A 14071-nucleotide genomic window follows, 5' to 3' on the forward strand; every position below is an offset into this window, starting at 1 on the left:
ATTGTCCTTCTCTGGACACGCTCCAGCAATTCAGTGTCTTTCCTGTAGTGAGTGCCAGGCCCTAAAGTGAATACAGCGCAGCCTCACCGGTGATGAGCACAGGGGGATGATCCCTTCCCTCGTCCTGCTGACCACACTATTGCTGGTGCAAACCAGGATACCACTGGCCTTCTTGGCCTCCTGGGCACATGCTCCTCATGTTCAGCCAGTGCTGACCAGCATCCTTGGGTTCTTTGCCTCAGGCACCTTTCCAGACACTGCCCCCAGCCTGCAGCACTGTCTGGGGGCTGTTGTAACATACCAGATCCCCAGAGGACAGTCCTGCACTGCCTGCTCTGATGGAGTCCATATTCAGGGTCCTCATGAGCTGAATTATGACAAAATAATGCCATGTGACTAAAGTTTTATTTATGATAGGAATGATCTAAATCTTACGGTAAGTTGAAAGGTCTGTGGCAGCAATGATTTAAACTTTTCTGGACAGCCACAGATGAAACATTTCTGAACAAAATGTGACAATGGTGATTTTTGAACAGCCTGCAGCAGTGATTCAAACTTTTAAGCAGAGGAAGAAAGGAAGAAGGAGAGTTAGGAAAATATAAGTTGAAGAAACAGATCTATGTCACCACCTGGGGCTCCAGTACTGCCTCTGGTCTCTTTCCTCTGGATGGCAGTTGCATGGATGATGGATACATTTGCTCTCACCTCCCTCTGCTGTGCCATTTATAGACTAGTACTTGCATGCACATTTTGTCATTCTCTAACTTTTTTGAAGGATTTGGATGATCTCATGGTTTCAAATTTGTTTTTAAAAATATTTACCCAAGATAAGGAAGCTGGTCCCAGAGAAGCACTATGCTGTTTCTGCAAGACCCTTTTTTCTAAGCACATCTTATGTAGTTGGCATGGTAGCATTCCTTTTCTCTTCTGTCAAATGTTTTAGACATTAGCTCTTTCAGATTTGGATTAAATCTTTAATGTTTTCAGTCTCTCACAATTGAAGGGCAGGACCTGGCATTTGGCCTTGTTGAACTTCATGCCATTGGCTTAGCCTATAGATCCTGCCTGTCCAGATCCCTCTGTAAAGCCTTCTGACCCTCTGGCAGATCAACACTCCTGCCCAGCTTGATGTCACCTGCAAACTGAGTAAGGGTGTTCACATCATTGATAAAGATACCAAAGAGGGCTGATTCCAATACTAAGTCCTGGGGAGCATGACTGGTGACTGGACCCCATCTGGATCTAACTTAATTCACCAACACTCTTGGGACCCAGCCATTCAAACATTTTTTTACCCAGTAAAGAGAGCAACTGTCCAAGCCAGGAGTATCCAGTTTCTCAGGAGAAGGCTTTAGGAGATTGGCATCAAAGGTGTTACAAAAATCTGGGTAGACATATCCACAGGCTTTCCTTCATTAACTAATCAGATAGAAAACAATCAGGTTGATCAAGCAGGACCTGGAACCTGTGTTTCACAAACCAGGCTGACTGGGCTTTATCCTCTGGTTGTCTCGCACTTGCCTTATGACACTCCAGATGATCTGCTTCATGACTCCCCTGACACTGAGGTCAGGCTAACAGGCCTGTAGCACCCCATGTCCTCCTTCCAGCCTTTCTTATAGATGGGAGTAATACTTGCTAATCTCCAGTCTTTTGCGGCCTCCTTGGTTAGCCAGGGTGGCTTGTAAATGATGGAGAGTGATGACTTCTTTCAGCTCTCGCAGTATTCATTCTGATGCAGAACTCTACTAACTTCATCCCCTTCTCATACCTACTGCCAGAAAGCACTCCAGGCCTCTGGTAAAGTATTGCCTGCCTGTGATCTGTTTCTTGGTTCTGGTACCTATTGACTATTTCAAACATGGAACTGGGCAGTGACTAGCTTGGAAAAGACCCTCTCCATTACTGGGTTCTCCCTGCTGCTGAGGATGCTGGATATCTGATGTGTTCCAGCTTGTCTTTTCTTGGCCCTTCTTGAAAACTACATTTGCTTTAGATTGTTGAAAACAGTATGCCAACGGCTGGAACATGTGTGCCATCTACATAAGGACCCCTTGAGGTTGTTGGTTAGTTTTTACTTCTGAATTTCTGTTTTTACCACTATATCTAGTATTTTGCAATGTGAATTCTCTCTTCTACTTTACACAGACTTTTGAGAGCCTTGTATATTTTGGTAAAATGTATCACTAATACAGTGTATTCAGAGGCTCAGGCTCTTGTCCATTCAGCATCCCTCCAGAAGCAAAGTGGGATACTGGCTGCTTCTCCTGGCTGACTGCCAATGGTCTAAACAGATCTGCACACCAGTGGAGAAGTGCTTCTGATGTAAGAAAGTGAATTTGCTTGTGCCTAGCAGAAATCTCTCTGACCTGTACCAAATGATTTGGGCAGTGAAATAGGTTGAGGATGTTGAAAGTTGGATGGTCAAGTTTTCTTCTTAATCTTGTGGTTCTGCAAGGTTGTCCTATTAAATAACACTACCCCAGTATCTTAAGTAAGTTAAGTAACACTACCCCAGTATCTTAAGTAGCTCTTTTAAAGCAATATCTGAGAAAAAGCTGACTATTTGGCCATGCTGATGTTTCTTTGCCTGACTGGTGTTTTACTGTAAAATTGCTCTGATGTTACCTCCCCAGCCTGGGCTGAACTGGTGTCCAGCATATTGTCTGGGAAGGCTGCTGTTGCCTCTATCCTTTGTTTCCTATACACACTATATTTATTATATATAATTATATTACAATTATATATAATAATAATAAAAACAACAATAATAACAACAATAATTATAATAATAATAATTATTATTTTATTATAATTTATATAATTATAAGCCTGCTATAATTATTGCCCTTTAAAAGGAGTTATGTCTTCTGATGTAATTCCACTGTAGAACAGAGATGCTCTGTGTAAAGCCATTGCCCTTGCTGGGTGGAAAGAAGGGGAAACCCAGCCTGGCTGGGGTTATCAGGAGTTGCCTCTGCTCCTTTTGCAGTGTCTATGTTTTAAAATGCAAAGACTTGTGTATTTCACTAACTGCTTGTATCATATCCAAACTTTCTTAGCCAGTGGAGGTAAGAGAAAGAATTCATTTCTTTGTGTGTCCAGAAAAAGAAGCATATTATTTTCTGCAACAAAAAAGAAATAATGAAATTATTCTTCACAGGTTACATAGCTCATGAAGTGTTGCCACAGAAACCTAAATCATCTGAAAGCTTGTCAAGAGACATGAGAATATGGATTTGACCTCCATTTACTTACCTCCTCCTACACTATGTCTCAAGGATCTTCATGCCTCTCCTGGGAAGAGGAGACATAGCACCAGGACCGAGATGGATACAAGAACCACTTGCAAAGGTAAGCTGCCCTTGAAGCTTTGTTCAGGTCTTCACAGGTATCCTCATTTTTTAAGAAGACAGATCAATGCAGTTTTTATTCCTTCTCTGTATGTATGCTAACATGCTGTGCAGGAGTCATATAGACAGAAGTAGGTAATTGGTAATACAGCACTGCATTAATGGTAGCATTGAGATCTCTTTGAATTTACCTCATTTTCATATCTAACAGGCCTACAGGAATCCTAGGTAGAAGCAAGGCCATGGGAATTCCTGTATGTTGATCCAACAACAGCACCTTTAGGATGTACTGAACATATTTCTGGTATACTGCATAGCTGATATATATATTTACTGGATGAGACACATCTAAAATATACAGAATTTCCTAGGTCTGAGCAGTTCAAGAAGCATGAGACCCTTTCTGTGTTTGCTGCAGCATTAGTCCAGGAATGTACAAGTGATGTATACAAGAAATATAGACACAATGCTCTCCAGCTCTACTACTGGTAAAACAGGTGAGCTGTGAATCTGACTATGCCCTTGTTTCTCAATTGCACTAACTTGGTGGTTTGTCTTTGTGGGAGCTTTTCCCCCTCCTCCCTCAACATCACAAATTCTCTTCCCCATGCACTGGGAGAAAATTTTCAGTTACACAGTTATAAGAACCCCTAATAGTTTTGGTAGTAAGTCATAAGTAGAAAGTCAGATGATTTTACCTTCTCTCTGCTCACCTTTCATCTAGCTAACATGGATAGACAGATAAATATTTTAGTGTATTTCTCTACTTCATTTTGTATGCTGTGCAAATATAATAGCTTATGACTGCTGCTTATTATTGCAGATTTGTCCCAATGTAAACAGACATTTTTTTTCTTGGAAGTGAAAATGATGAAAGAAGTTGGGGAATAACAGGCATGTGAATACATCATTAAAATTACCTGGCTTAAATGACTGAAAGTTTTACTTTATTCTAACTGCTGCTTGTTTGCAGCTGCATGTTTGCAACAGCATAAACTGCAATTTGTACATCAAACACATAGGAAATGTCCCTTTAGAATGACTTGAGTTGTGAAGAATATGACCCACAGGTGCAAAGTATCCATATCTACACACTTTTGAAGACTTTATTCTGCATAGGCAATGTCACCAGATGATATTCATTGGAATATCTTCAGTGAAACCAATAAAAAAGGCTCCTATGTGCAAGGTGCGGATCTGTCCTTCTGTGTTTAGATATCCTTAACTTCTCCATATCTGAAACATATGTATCTTTTGGTCTTTTTTCAGTGTTTAGATCAGCACATGAAGAGTAACTCCAGAGCTCAAATAAAAGGTATCACAGCCACACTTGGTTATAATTTACAATATTTTTCCAAACACTGTAAATGGAAATCTTTGTCCAAGCCTCCTCAAAGATCAAGTTGCATACTGAATAAATTCTCTTATAGGTCCAGATTCAACAAAAACTGCAAGTTTTCATTGTGCTGTTCTCTAAGCATTGCTAAGTTTTAGTGATCCCTACTGTCATGGTTTAACCCCAGGCAGCAGCCAAGCCCCATGAAACTGCTCGCTCACTCCCCTACCAGCAGGATCAGAGAGAGAATCAGAAGGGTAAAAGCTGGAAAACGCATGGGTTGAGATAAAGGCAGGTTAATAGGGAGACCAAATCAGTGCACACAAGCAAAGCAAACCAAGGAGTTAATGCACTGCTTCCCATGGGCAGGCAGGTGTTCAGCCATCACCAGGAGAGTGGGGCTCCATCATAGGTGACAGCGACTTAGGAAGACAAACGCCATCACTCCAAATGCCTGTCTAGAGTCTCCTTCTCCCTGCTTTATGCACTGAGCACATGATGGTGGTCTGGAATGTCCCTTTGGTCAGTTTGGGTCACTTCTCCTGGCTGTGTCTCCTCCCAACCTCCCAGGCACCCCCAGCTTCCTTACCAGAATGGAGTACAAAAAATAAACAGTGTAGAAAATGAAGAAAAGACTTTGGCTGTGTGAAAGCCCTGTTCAGCAATAACAGAAACATATCTGTATTATCAACCCTTGTGTTCAGCACTAATCTAATACACAGGACTATACCAGCCACTGTGAAGAAAGTTAACTCCACCTCAGCCAGGAGCAGCACACCTACCCAAGTGTTTGGAACATTGTATTCAATTAATTATCATAACTAAAATATTGGAACAGCATCTAAAATTGTGCTGTGTCCTGTTCTTTCCCACTGAACACATCATATACCAAATGACACTGTAGGGTTAAGTTGTTGCTATTACTTATCACAGTTCGTGTCAGATGACTTTGCAACTTAAAGTTTCAAAGTTCTCATCTCCTCCAGGCTACACACATAGCTGTTTCTGCCTATCTTCAGATATGTAATCTAATTTTAATTAAGTTTTGCTTGGTTATAGAAAGATGTGCCTAGCCCTCCAAAAACATACGGTTCAGATCCTGCATTCCCTCCTGTACCCCCTAATATTTTCAAGATCTTGCTACATGGGAAAATATTAATATCTATGGTTAAGAATTAGAGTTACAATAGAACTGTAACATATTTTGAAGGAATAGTAGCACTGCTGGCTTACAGTAAGTAAAATAAATTCATTATGCCTATGAGGTCTCCAAACGTCTAGGGCTTATAAATTTAAAAGATTGAAGACAGATGGACTTGCTTATCATATTTTGAATATTTTGCAAGAGCTGTGGTTATATCCAAAATGCCCAGAGTGTTCTCCAACAAAGATGATGGGAGGACCTGAAAAGTTTTTTGGTAACTCTTGGTTGGCAGCTGAAATGTGAGATCTCTGAACAAACCTCCTCTTAGAGGTGGTCTGAATCTCATTAGCTTCTCACTTTTAAACACTTTATTAATGCATTTCCTGTAAAAACACATGTTCCTGGTTTACCCTGTTGGATTGTTTCTCCAGGAAAATTATATACCCTAGGCATGGGCACACGGTCAGCACCTCACCAGTATGGTGGTGCCTGGACATCTCCTACTTCCCAAGGGAAACAGAAGTGCCAAATTCTGATTGGATTGGAGAATCCTAATACCCTACTTGCATAATTTACTCTATAGTACTTTGACATCTAGAATTCGTTCCTGTGCAGAGTCAACTGGAAACTTATTTGCCTTCTGATTCTTAGTGTGGTTTGAAAGAAAGGAAACTTATAAAAAGAAAACACAAAACACCATTTGGGTTAGCTCCAAGACTATTTCATTTCAACTTCCTACCAGTAACCATAATGGTCTCTATGGAAAGTTGCATGAAATTACTTGTAATGGTAAAAACTATGGTCATCTGGCCTCAGCACTGGTAAGAGAGTTAGGCAGCTTTGCAATAGATTCCTAGTGTGATAGCACAAATCTTTTCAGATTACAGAGCCTCAATTATTTCCTGATATTCTGTCAAGAAAGGAACATATGAGTGTCCCTAAAATATCACCTAAAATGTTTTCTTAGTCATAACTTTGGATAGCAAGATTTCTGGTATATGGGCTATTTCTGCAATACTATTCAGTGTTTCACATTAGTGCAAACTTATTCTGCAAATTTCAGCACGGTTTTTCTAATAAGGAAGAATTAAAAAAATTCTTGCAACAGAGTTGCAAGTTCTTTCTCAGTTTCTGTTTGTTCTGACAGCCGGAGCACCATGGAGAGCAGAGCCAAGTGCTGAGGAGATGCTACACAGCACAGCTTGCTAACATCAAGATGAGCTGCAAGCCTCTGAACTTGGCAAACAATAGGCAGCATCCCAGATGTGCAGCTGAGGAATCAGGTCAGCCATCAGGCCAAGTGAGTTAGATGGTAGAAAGATGAAGTGTAGCACTGCAGCTCAGCCTTTACAGGGGAATGGTCACATCTGGTTCTCCTTGTCCTAGAGATGCTGTGTGAGACATCCAAAAAGCCTTCTGCAGACACAGGCATACTCGGTGCTCAGAGCCAGCCACAACCCAGGAGGAAGAAGGTGTTTGAAGCAAATTGAAGGACTTGCCTTGATGCTACATCTCCATGATTCCTAGTTTACTGAGCATGAGGATGGCACCCAGTCAGTTACCTGCAGAAAATGTCTCTGTGAAACTGAGAATACAATTGAATCTTCCCTCATAGTATTTCACCATCTCTATAGGCATGAGTGTGTACAGGCCAATTTGATTTAACTTTCTGTGCAGATGCACAGCATTTCTGGGAATAAACACAGTAGTGTATAATGTATTCTACAGCTGCTCTTTGAATAAAATTTGTGAAACACTACATCATAAACAAATATTTATTGAAGTAGAAAATGTAATGATCATAATATTGATATGTGGCTGAACTTGTCAAAGAATTTCAGTTGAGATTTCAATATGATTCTTCTTTCATTTCAGATGACTGCGTGCTGCAGAATGAACCAAGACAGAGCACCTCAGACCAAACAATAGGTTTGCCCCATCAAAAGAGAAATTTTACCACAGAACCACAGTCCAGAACAACTTCTACAGGGGGTCTAGCTGCCACTCAAAGTTGTAAACCTCTGAATCTGAGCCAGAAAAGCAAGGCTCCCTTTGAGTGCATAACCAATTGCAGATTGAATTATGGATGGTCAGAGTCCAATAAGATGATGTTTAACAAGTGCCCAGTCCTGCATTTTGGCCACAATAACCCCCTGCAGTGCTACAGGCTGGGGATGGTGTGGCTGGACAGTGCCCTGGCAGAAAGGGACCTGGGGGTGCTGGTTGACATCCAGTTGGACATGAGCCAGCAGTGTTCCCTGGTGGCCAAGAAGGCCAATGGCATCCTGGCCTGTGTCAGGAATGGTGTGGCGAGCAGGAGCAGGGAGATGGTTCTTCCCCTGTACTTGGGATTGGTGAGGCTGCACCTTGAGTGCTGTGTCCAGATCTGGGCCCCTCAGTTTGGGAAGGGCATTGAGACACTTGAGTGCATCCAGAGGAGAAGGGTGGTGAGGGGCTTGGAATACAAACCCTGTGAGGAATGACTGAGAGAGCTGGAGGAAAGGAGACTCAGAGGTGACCGTATCTTACTCTGTAAGCTCCTGAAAGGTGGCTGTAGTTGGGTGGGGGTTGGTCTCTTTCACCAGGCAGCAACTGACAGAACAAGAGGTCACAGTCTCAAACTGCGCCAATGGAAATACAGGTTGGATATTAGGAAAATTTTTATTATGGAAAGAGTGATAAAGTACTGGAATGGTCTGCCCAGGGAGGTAGCGGAGTCATGACACATCCCTGGATGTGTTTAAAAAAGGTTGGATGTGGCACCTGGTGCCATGGTTTAGTTGAGGTGTTAGGACATGGGTTGGACTCGATGATCTCTAAGGTCTCTTCCAACCTCATCATTCAGTGATTCTGTGATTCTGTGATGTGCCACCTCCTCTGGTGAAACACGATGTACATAAAATTCAGAAATGCAAGGTCAATTATGTTTCAGTTGATGGCCTCACTACACACAAATTTCCTTACCTGGGGTGGGCTGGTTAGCCAACCAAACTTCCAAAACTATACCAGACAAAGCCAGCCCCTGTCTTCCTTTCTCCTCTACAACTGAATTTCAGGAAAAACACAAAGCTTGACTACAGTCTCTTGTATTCATCAGAAAACCTGATGTATATCTTTCTCATCTGGATAAAATGGACCTTCACACCACTACTTGGACACATTGGAAACACCCAAATGAAAAGCCAGCCAAGTTGTGTCAATCTTTGGCCCAGCTTAATAAAATTACTGAGCCATTTAATAGCTCTTCTATAGTGAAGGAAGACTATAAGACTTGGCTATGAAATAGACTAAAACCTATCACTCATGCTCCAAACTTTCCCAGCAAAACCAATAGATTTCTTGGCTGTGTTTTGGACCCATCATGGGCCTCATTCTCTCACAGTTATGTAAACCTATAAACCTGTCTGGTCAGGCCCAAAGCATCGCACTTTCCTAGATGCTAAAACAACCTACACTCCCAGTTACACACCAAAGAGCTTTGTTAGATGCCTGGTCCTTACAAAGACCCACATCTTTGATAAAACTGATGCTGACAGCTTGATTTTGTTTTGTACCTTCTTTTAAAACAGTTGCTGGCTTCATATATAGGAGAACTTTTAAAATAAACTTAATTCCCTGGCACTGACTTTTTTTTGGTTAATTTATACAAGTGAAGAACATAAAATCCAGGGAAAACACATATTGATTTTTGTTTCTCTGTATTTTTTTTAGTTTTTCCCACCTAACTCTTGCTTATTAATTGAGAGATCTCCTCCTCCTGAGACAGTAATAGAAAGATCTCTTAGTAATAAACTTTATTATTGATGTAAAGGGGGTTCAGCTATATCCATAAAAACAGAGGTAAAACAGGTGAACTGCATGATGTGAAGTCACATGTAAAAGTCATTGCTGGATAACAAAGTCTAAGATCTGGCCTTTTTCAGTGTTCCTATCAAAGACAAAAGGTACAATTACTGGATAAATACAAAAGGTACAATTACTGGATAAATATTATTGAATGTTGCACCTTCATAAATTGTGTCACTGTGCTGTCCAGAACTAGGCTATCAGATGGGAGGTTTTTGTGCCAAAAATGCCATCCTAGGCTTTTCAGCACCTTTTCAGTAAAAGCTCCTCACTTCAGGGTTCTGGATGGGTACCAGAAACATCAGAGTTGAAATTGTCACATGTTGCTACAACTCAGCCAGCAGCTAGGGTTGCATTATATTTTGAATAAGGCCATTATTAAGCTTCTGACCTGAACTGTTCATTTCTTTGTTCAAAGTGTTTTCTGTAGGCCTATGGAATGTTCTATTAGCACTATGAAACTTCTTGACTTCATAAGCCCATTCTACTTTCCTAAATCCTCCTCTCCCTTACCCCTGGCAGCTCTGGCTTTCTCCTGAGTATTTAGCTCAAGTGCTAGCTAAAGCTGTTGCATGCTTGATGATTCTTGTGGGTCCTTTCCAACTCAGAGTATTCTATTTATATATGATTCTATGATTCTGTGAAAGGCTTGCATCTGACCATCAAAGCAACATTTAAAGAGGAAGATAATTTTCTGTGTAAAGGTATTTTAAAACTTTGGAAAAGCTTTGAAACCTGTTGGGATAGAAGTTCTTATTAAGTGCTGGCAAGTTAAATCCAAACACATTCCATCTGAAAACATGAATGCTTAACCCTGAGGGTGGGGAGCCACTGGAACAATACCTTAGGGGCAGAGTGGTTCTGCTTCACTTGAAGTCCTCAAATAAGTTCTAGAGGCCTTTTCTAAACATGTGACCCAGTCCAATGAAAAAAATTATGTTCCTTGCAACAGGAAAAACTAGGCAAATCTCTACAGATTACACTGTACAAATGGGCCAAACTATGCAATCTTTGATGACTTCACACAGCTTTCAGAAATTCAGTAATTTGTAAAATATTCACTCACCTGTGGTGAGATATTGACCTAGAGTATGTTTGTCCTTTTTTTTCCAGCTCCTCCTATTTTACCAGCCAGTCTGTTTGAATCTTAATTTCTTTAATACTGAATTTCCACAAGAAAAGACTTTTTCTTCCCTGTTTTTCTCTAGTTGTTTATCTGATTTTATTTATCAACCTGTAATTCTGCCAATTCTGAAATAGAATTTATATGAAAAAAAAAAAAACAGCTAAAGCTTGTCACTGCAGAAAAGATTGTTCTTTTATGCATAAGAGATCTCCAACTGTTCTTTCAGCTCTTTGATGTGTGACTGGCAGGGAGCATAGAGCAAGGAGATACTAATGTGTAAATTTATCTTTATTACAGGTTTATGTGGATCTTTTTTGCTGGGTGGAAGTTAATCTTATCAAGCTCAATAGCAATGCAATATGCCACTTAACACTAGTAATTGCTGGGTTTTGAACATTAACAATGGGAATCTTGATTTTCCATGCAGTGGACCAGCTCACACTAGCATCAAGCAGACATGACTGGTTTAAATCCAATACTTTTAGAGTATGAGACACAGACTTGGCTTTTTTTTTTTTTTTTTTTTTCTGTTTTGTATACCTATGTGTTAAAAACTTATTAAAACCAATATATGATAACACTACAGAACAAAATTATTTCTGTTTTTTGACTAAAGGTGTGGTTCCACAGAAGTTAAGGCTAATTAAAACTTGGGCTGCTGCATATTTTGTCCTCTTAAAGCTGCTTGGTTTTCCATTCTCCCACTTTTGGTAATAATATTAATGCTGTCTGACTGCATGATGGGCTAAATCAGAAGGCTTACCTGGCTGGGTGCAAATCAGTATTTTGGTAAGATTAAAACTCATTTATTTATTTTCTCTGAATGAGCGCATGACACAAATGTGCAGTTATCAACTCAGGTGCAGATGATCAGTAAAGAATCACATGAATCAGGTAGCCCAGAATTGACTTGGCAGTCCTCCCTTTGCTCAGTAGTGCATTTAAAGTAAAGCAACATTTTCGGTGTCTAAAGTTTAATTTTGTTTGAATTAGGCAGTGTCATTAGAAGATCAGTGTAATAGAAATACAGATTGTTATATAATTATAATTTGGGATAGAAATGGAGGTGTTTAACACAGAGAATAAAGTTGGACTGTTCTACCATACAGAGAATTTGCTTACTGTTTTCATGCAGAATGAGGTCGTGGATAAAGATGAGAAGTTAATTTTACTTGATGTTCATGCCAATCAAATTTTATTTTTTCTTAGTCATCACATTCTCAGAAAGAGGGAAGTACAAGTCATATACCCTGAGAAAGAGCTTAAAATATCACTGAACTGCGCTACAGGCTTGTGTAATTGCTTTTGAAGTTACATAGTGGAGGAGGAGGAGAATGAAATTACCTGCAAGCATGGCAGCACCTGGTGCTAGTGCTACAGAAGAAAGCACTTATTCAGAAACCTCTCAGGTGCTCTGTAGAGGTTTTATAGGAGAGTAGGGAGCCAAAAAAGACTACCTGCCTTTCTAGTGTTGATAGCAGCCTTGAGGAACTTATAGATCTCAACTGGACCAACCCGTAGGGAAGTGTGTTTCCTTGGGCCAAAGTAAGAAACATCCCAAGAAACTTCCTATGTTGGTACAGCCAACTGATTATCACCTGCTGCTGGCATTCCAGGTGAGTACTGATGACATCCCAATAAGCAGCTGTGGATGGTCAAGAGCGACCTCAGGGCCTGAGGATGACTGGTCAAGAGATCTGGAGCACAAGCTGTGTTTTCTTCTGTCCTGCCAGTTACAGGGAATGATGGGGCAAAACCCAGAAAGATCCCACATGTCTTGAAGAGGGAGGGAGGAAGGCAGGAAGGAAGGAAGGGAGGGAGGGAGGAAGGCAGGAAGGAAGGAAGGAAGGAAGGAAGGAAGGAAGGAAGGCAGGCAGGAAGGCTGGCTTGCTTTCCCTTGGTTTGGATTGGGTTAGGGAACACCTAGGCAAACCTGTCATCCACAAATCCATGGGTCCTAGCAAGATACATCCAGAAATATGGAGAGACCTGGCACACAGTATAGCTGAGTTGCTTATGGTCATCTTTGAAACATCATGCGGGGTGCCTGAGGACTGGAAAAAAGCAAGTTTCAGCCTAGTCTTCACAAAGGGCAAGAAGGAGGACAAGCCAATCCCCCTCACCTCAATCCCTGAAAAGGTGATGGAGCACCTCATTCTGGAAGTCAGTTCTATCTATGGGTGACAAGAAGGAGATCAGGATGGAGTCAGCATGGATTCAGCACAGGAACATCATGCATGGCCAATCTAATTGCTTTCCACAGTGAAACAACTGCCTGGATTGCTGGATGAGGGGAGGGCAGTGGATGTTGTTCTACCTAGACTTCAGCCAGGCTTTTGACACTGTCTCCCACAACAACCTCATAAACAAACGCAGGAAGGGGACAGCCTGGATAAGTGAGGTGAACTGAGAACTGCCTGAATGGCAGATCCCAGAGGATTGTTCTGAGTGGCACAGGGTCTGGCTGGAGGCCTGTCACAAGCGGTGACCCCCCAGAATCAAGAGCGGGCCTGCTATTGTTTAACTTCTCCCTCAGTGACTTGGATGGAGGGCAGGTGCCTCCTCAGCAAGTTCCCTGCTGGCAGAGCTGGGAGCAGCGGCCGACAGCCCAGGGGCCGTGCAGCCCTTCAGAAGGGCCTCGACAGCTGCAGAGATGGGCAGGGAAGAACTGCTGAGATTCAGCAAAGGCAAATGCAGGTCCTGCGCTTGGGGAGGAAGAGCCCCAGGCACCGGCACAGGCTGGGCTGATCTGCTGGAAAGCAGCTCCGAGGAGAAGGACCTGGGGTTCCTGGTGGACAGCAAGCTGTCCGTGAGCCAGCAGTGTGTCCTGGTGGCCGAGAAGGTCAATGGTGTCCTGGGGTGCATTGGGAAGAGCAGTGCCAGCAGGCTGGGGGAGGTGATCCTGGGCCTCTGCTCAGCCCTGGTGAGGCACCTCTGGAGTGCTGTGTCCACTTCTGGGCTCCTGAGGACAAGGGAGACACAGAGGTGCAGGAGCTGGTCCAGCAGAGGGTGACAAAGATGATGGAGGGACAGGAGCATCTCTCTTGGCAGGAAAGGCTGAGGGAGCTGGACCTGCTCAGCCTTGAGCAGAGATGACTGAGAGGGGACCTCATCCATGTCTGTGAGTATCTGAAGGGAGGGTGTCATCTGAAGGGATGGATCCAGGCTCTGCTCGGTGGTGCCAAGCAATAGAACAAAAGGCATCGGGCACAAACTGACACACAGGAGCTCCACCTGAACATGAGGAAGAAATTCTTTACTGTGTG

General features: G+C 42.2%; 1 protein-coding gene across 1 annotated transcript; it reads left to right on the forward strand.

Annotated features, from left to right (window-relative positions):
* Window positions 1-270: 270 nt before the first annotated feature.
* On the forward strand, window positions 271-12206 carry SAXO1 (stabilizer of axonemal microtubules 1). Its single transcript, XM_085568034.1, is given in 9 exon segments — window positions 271-3211; window positions 3214-3452; window positions 6981-7116; window positions 7709-7732; window positions 7735-7829; window positions 7831-7915; window positions 8697-8855; window positions 8858-9143; window positions 9145-12206. Coding segments are annotated over 9 exon segments (1344 nt in total). The 5' UTR covers window positions 271-3144; the 3' UTR covers window positions 9398-12206.
* Window positions 12207-14071: the final 1865 nt, after the last annotated feature.

The sequence above is a fragment of the Lonchura striata genome, chromosome Z, assembly GCF_050655825.1.
Source record: "Lonchura striata isolate lonStrDom1 chromosome Z, ASM5065582v1, whole genome shotgun sequence".
Taxonomy (NCBI): domain Eukaryota; kingdom Metazoa; phylum Chordata; class Aves; order Passeriformes; family Estrildidae; genus Lonchura; species Lonchura striata.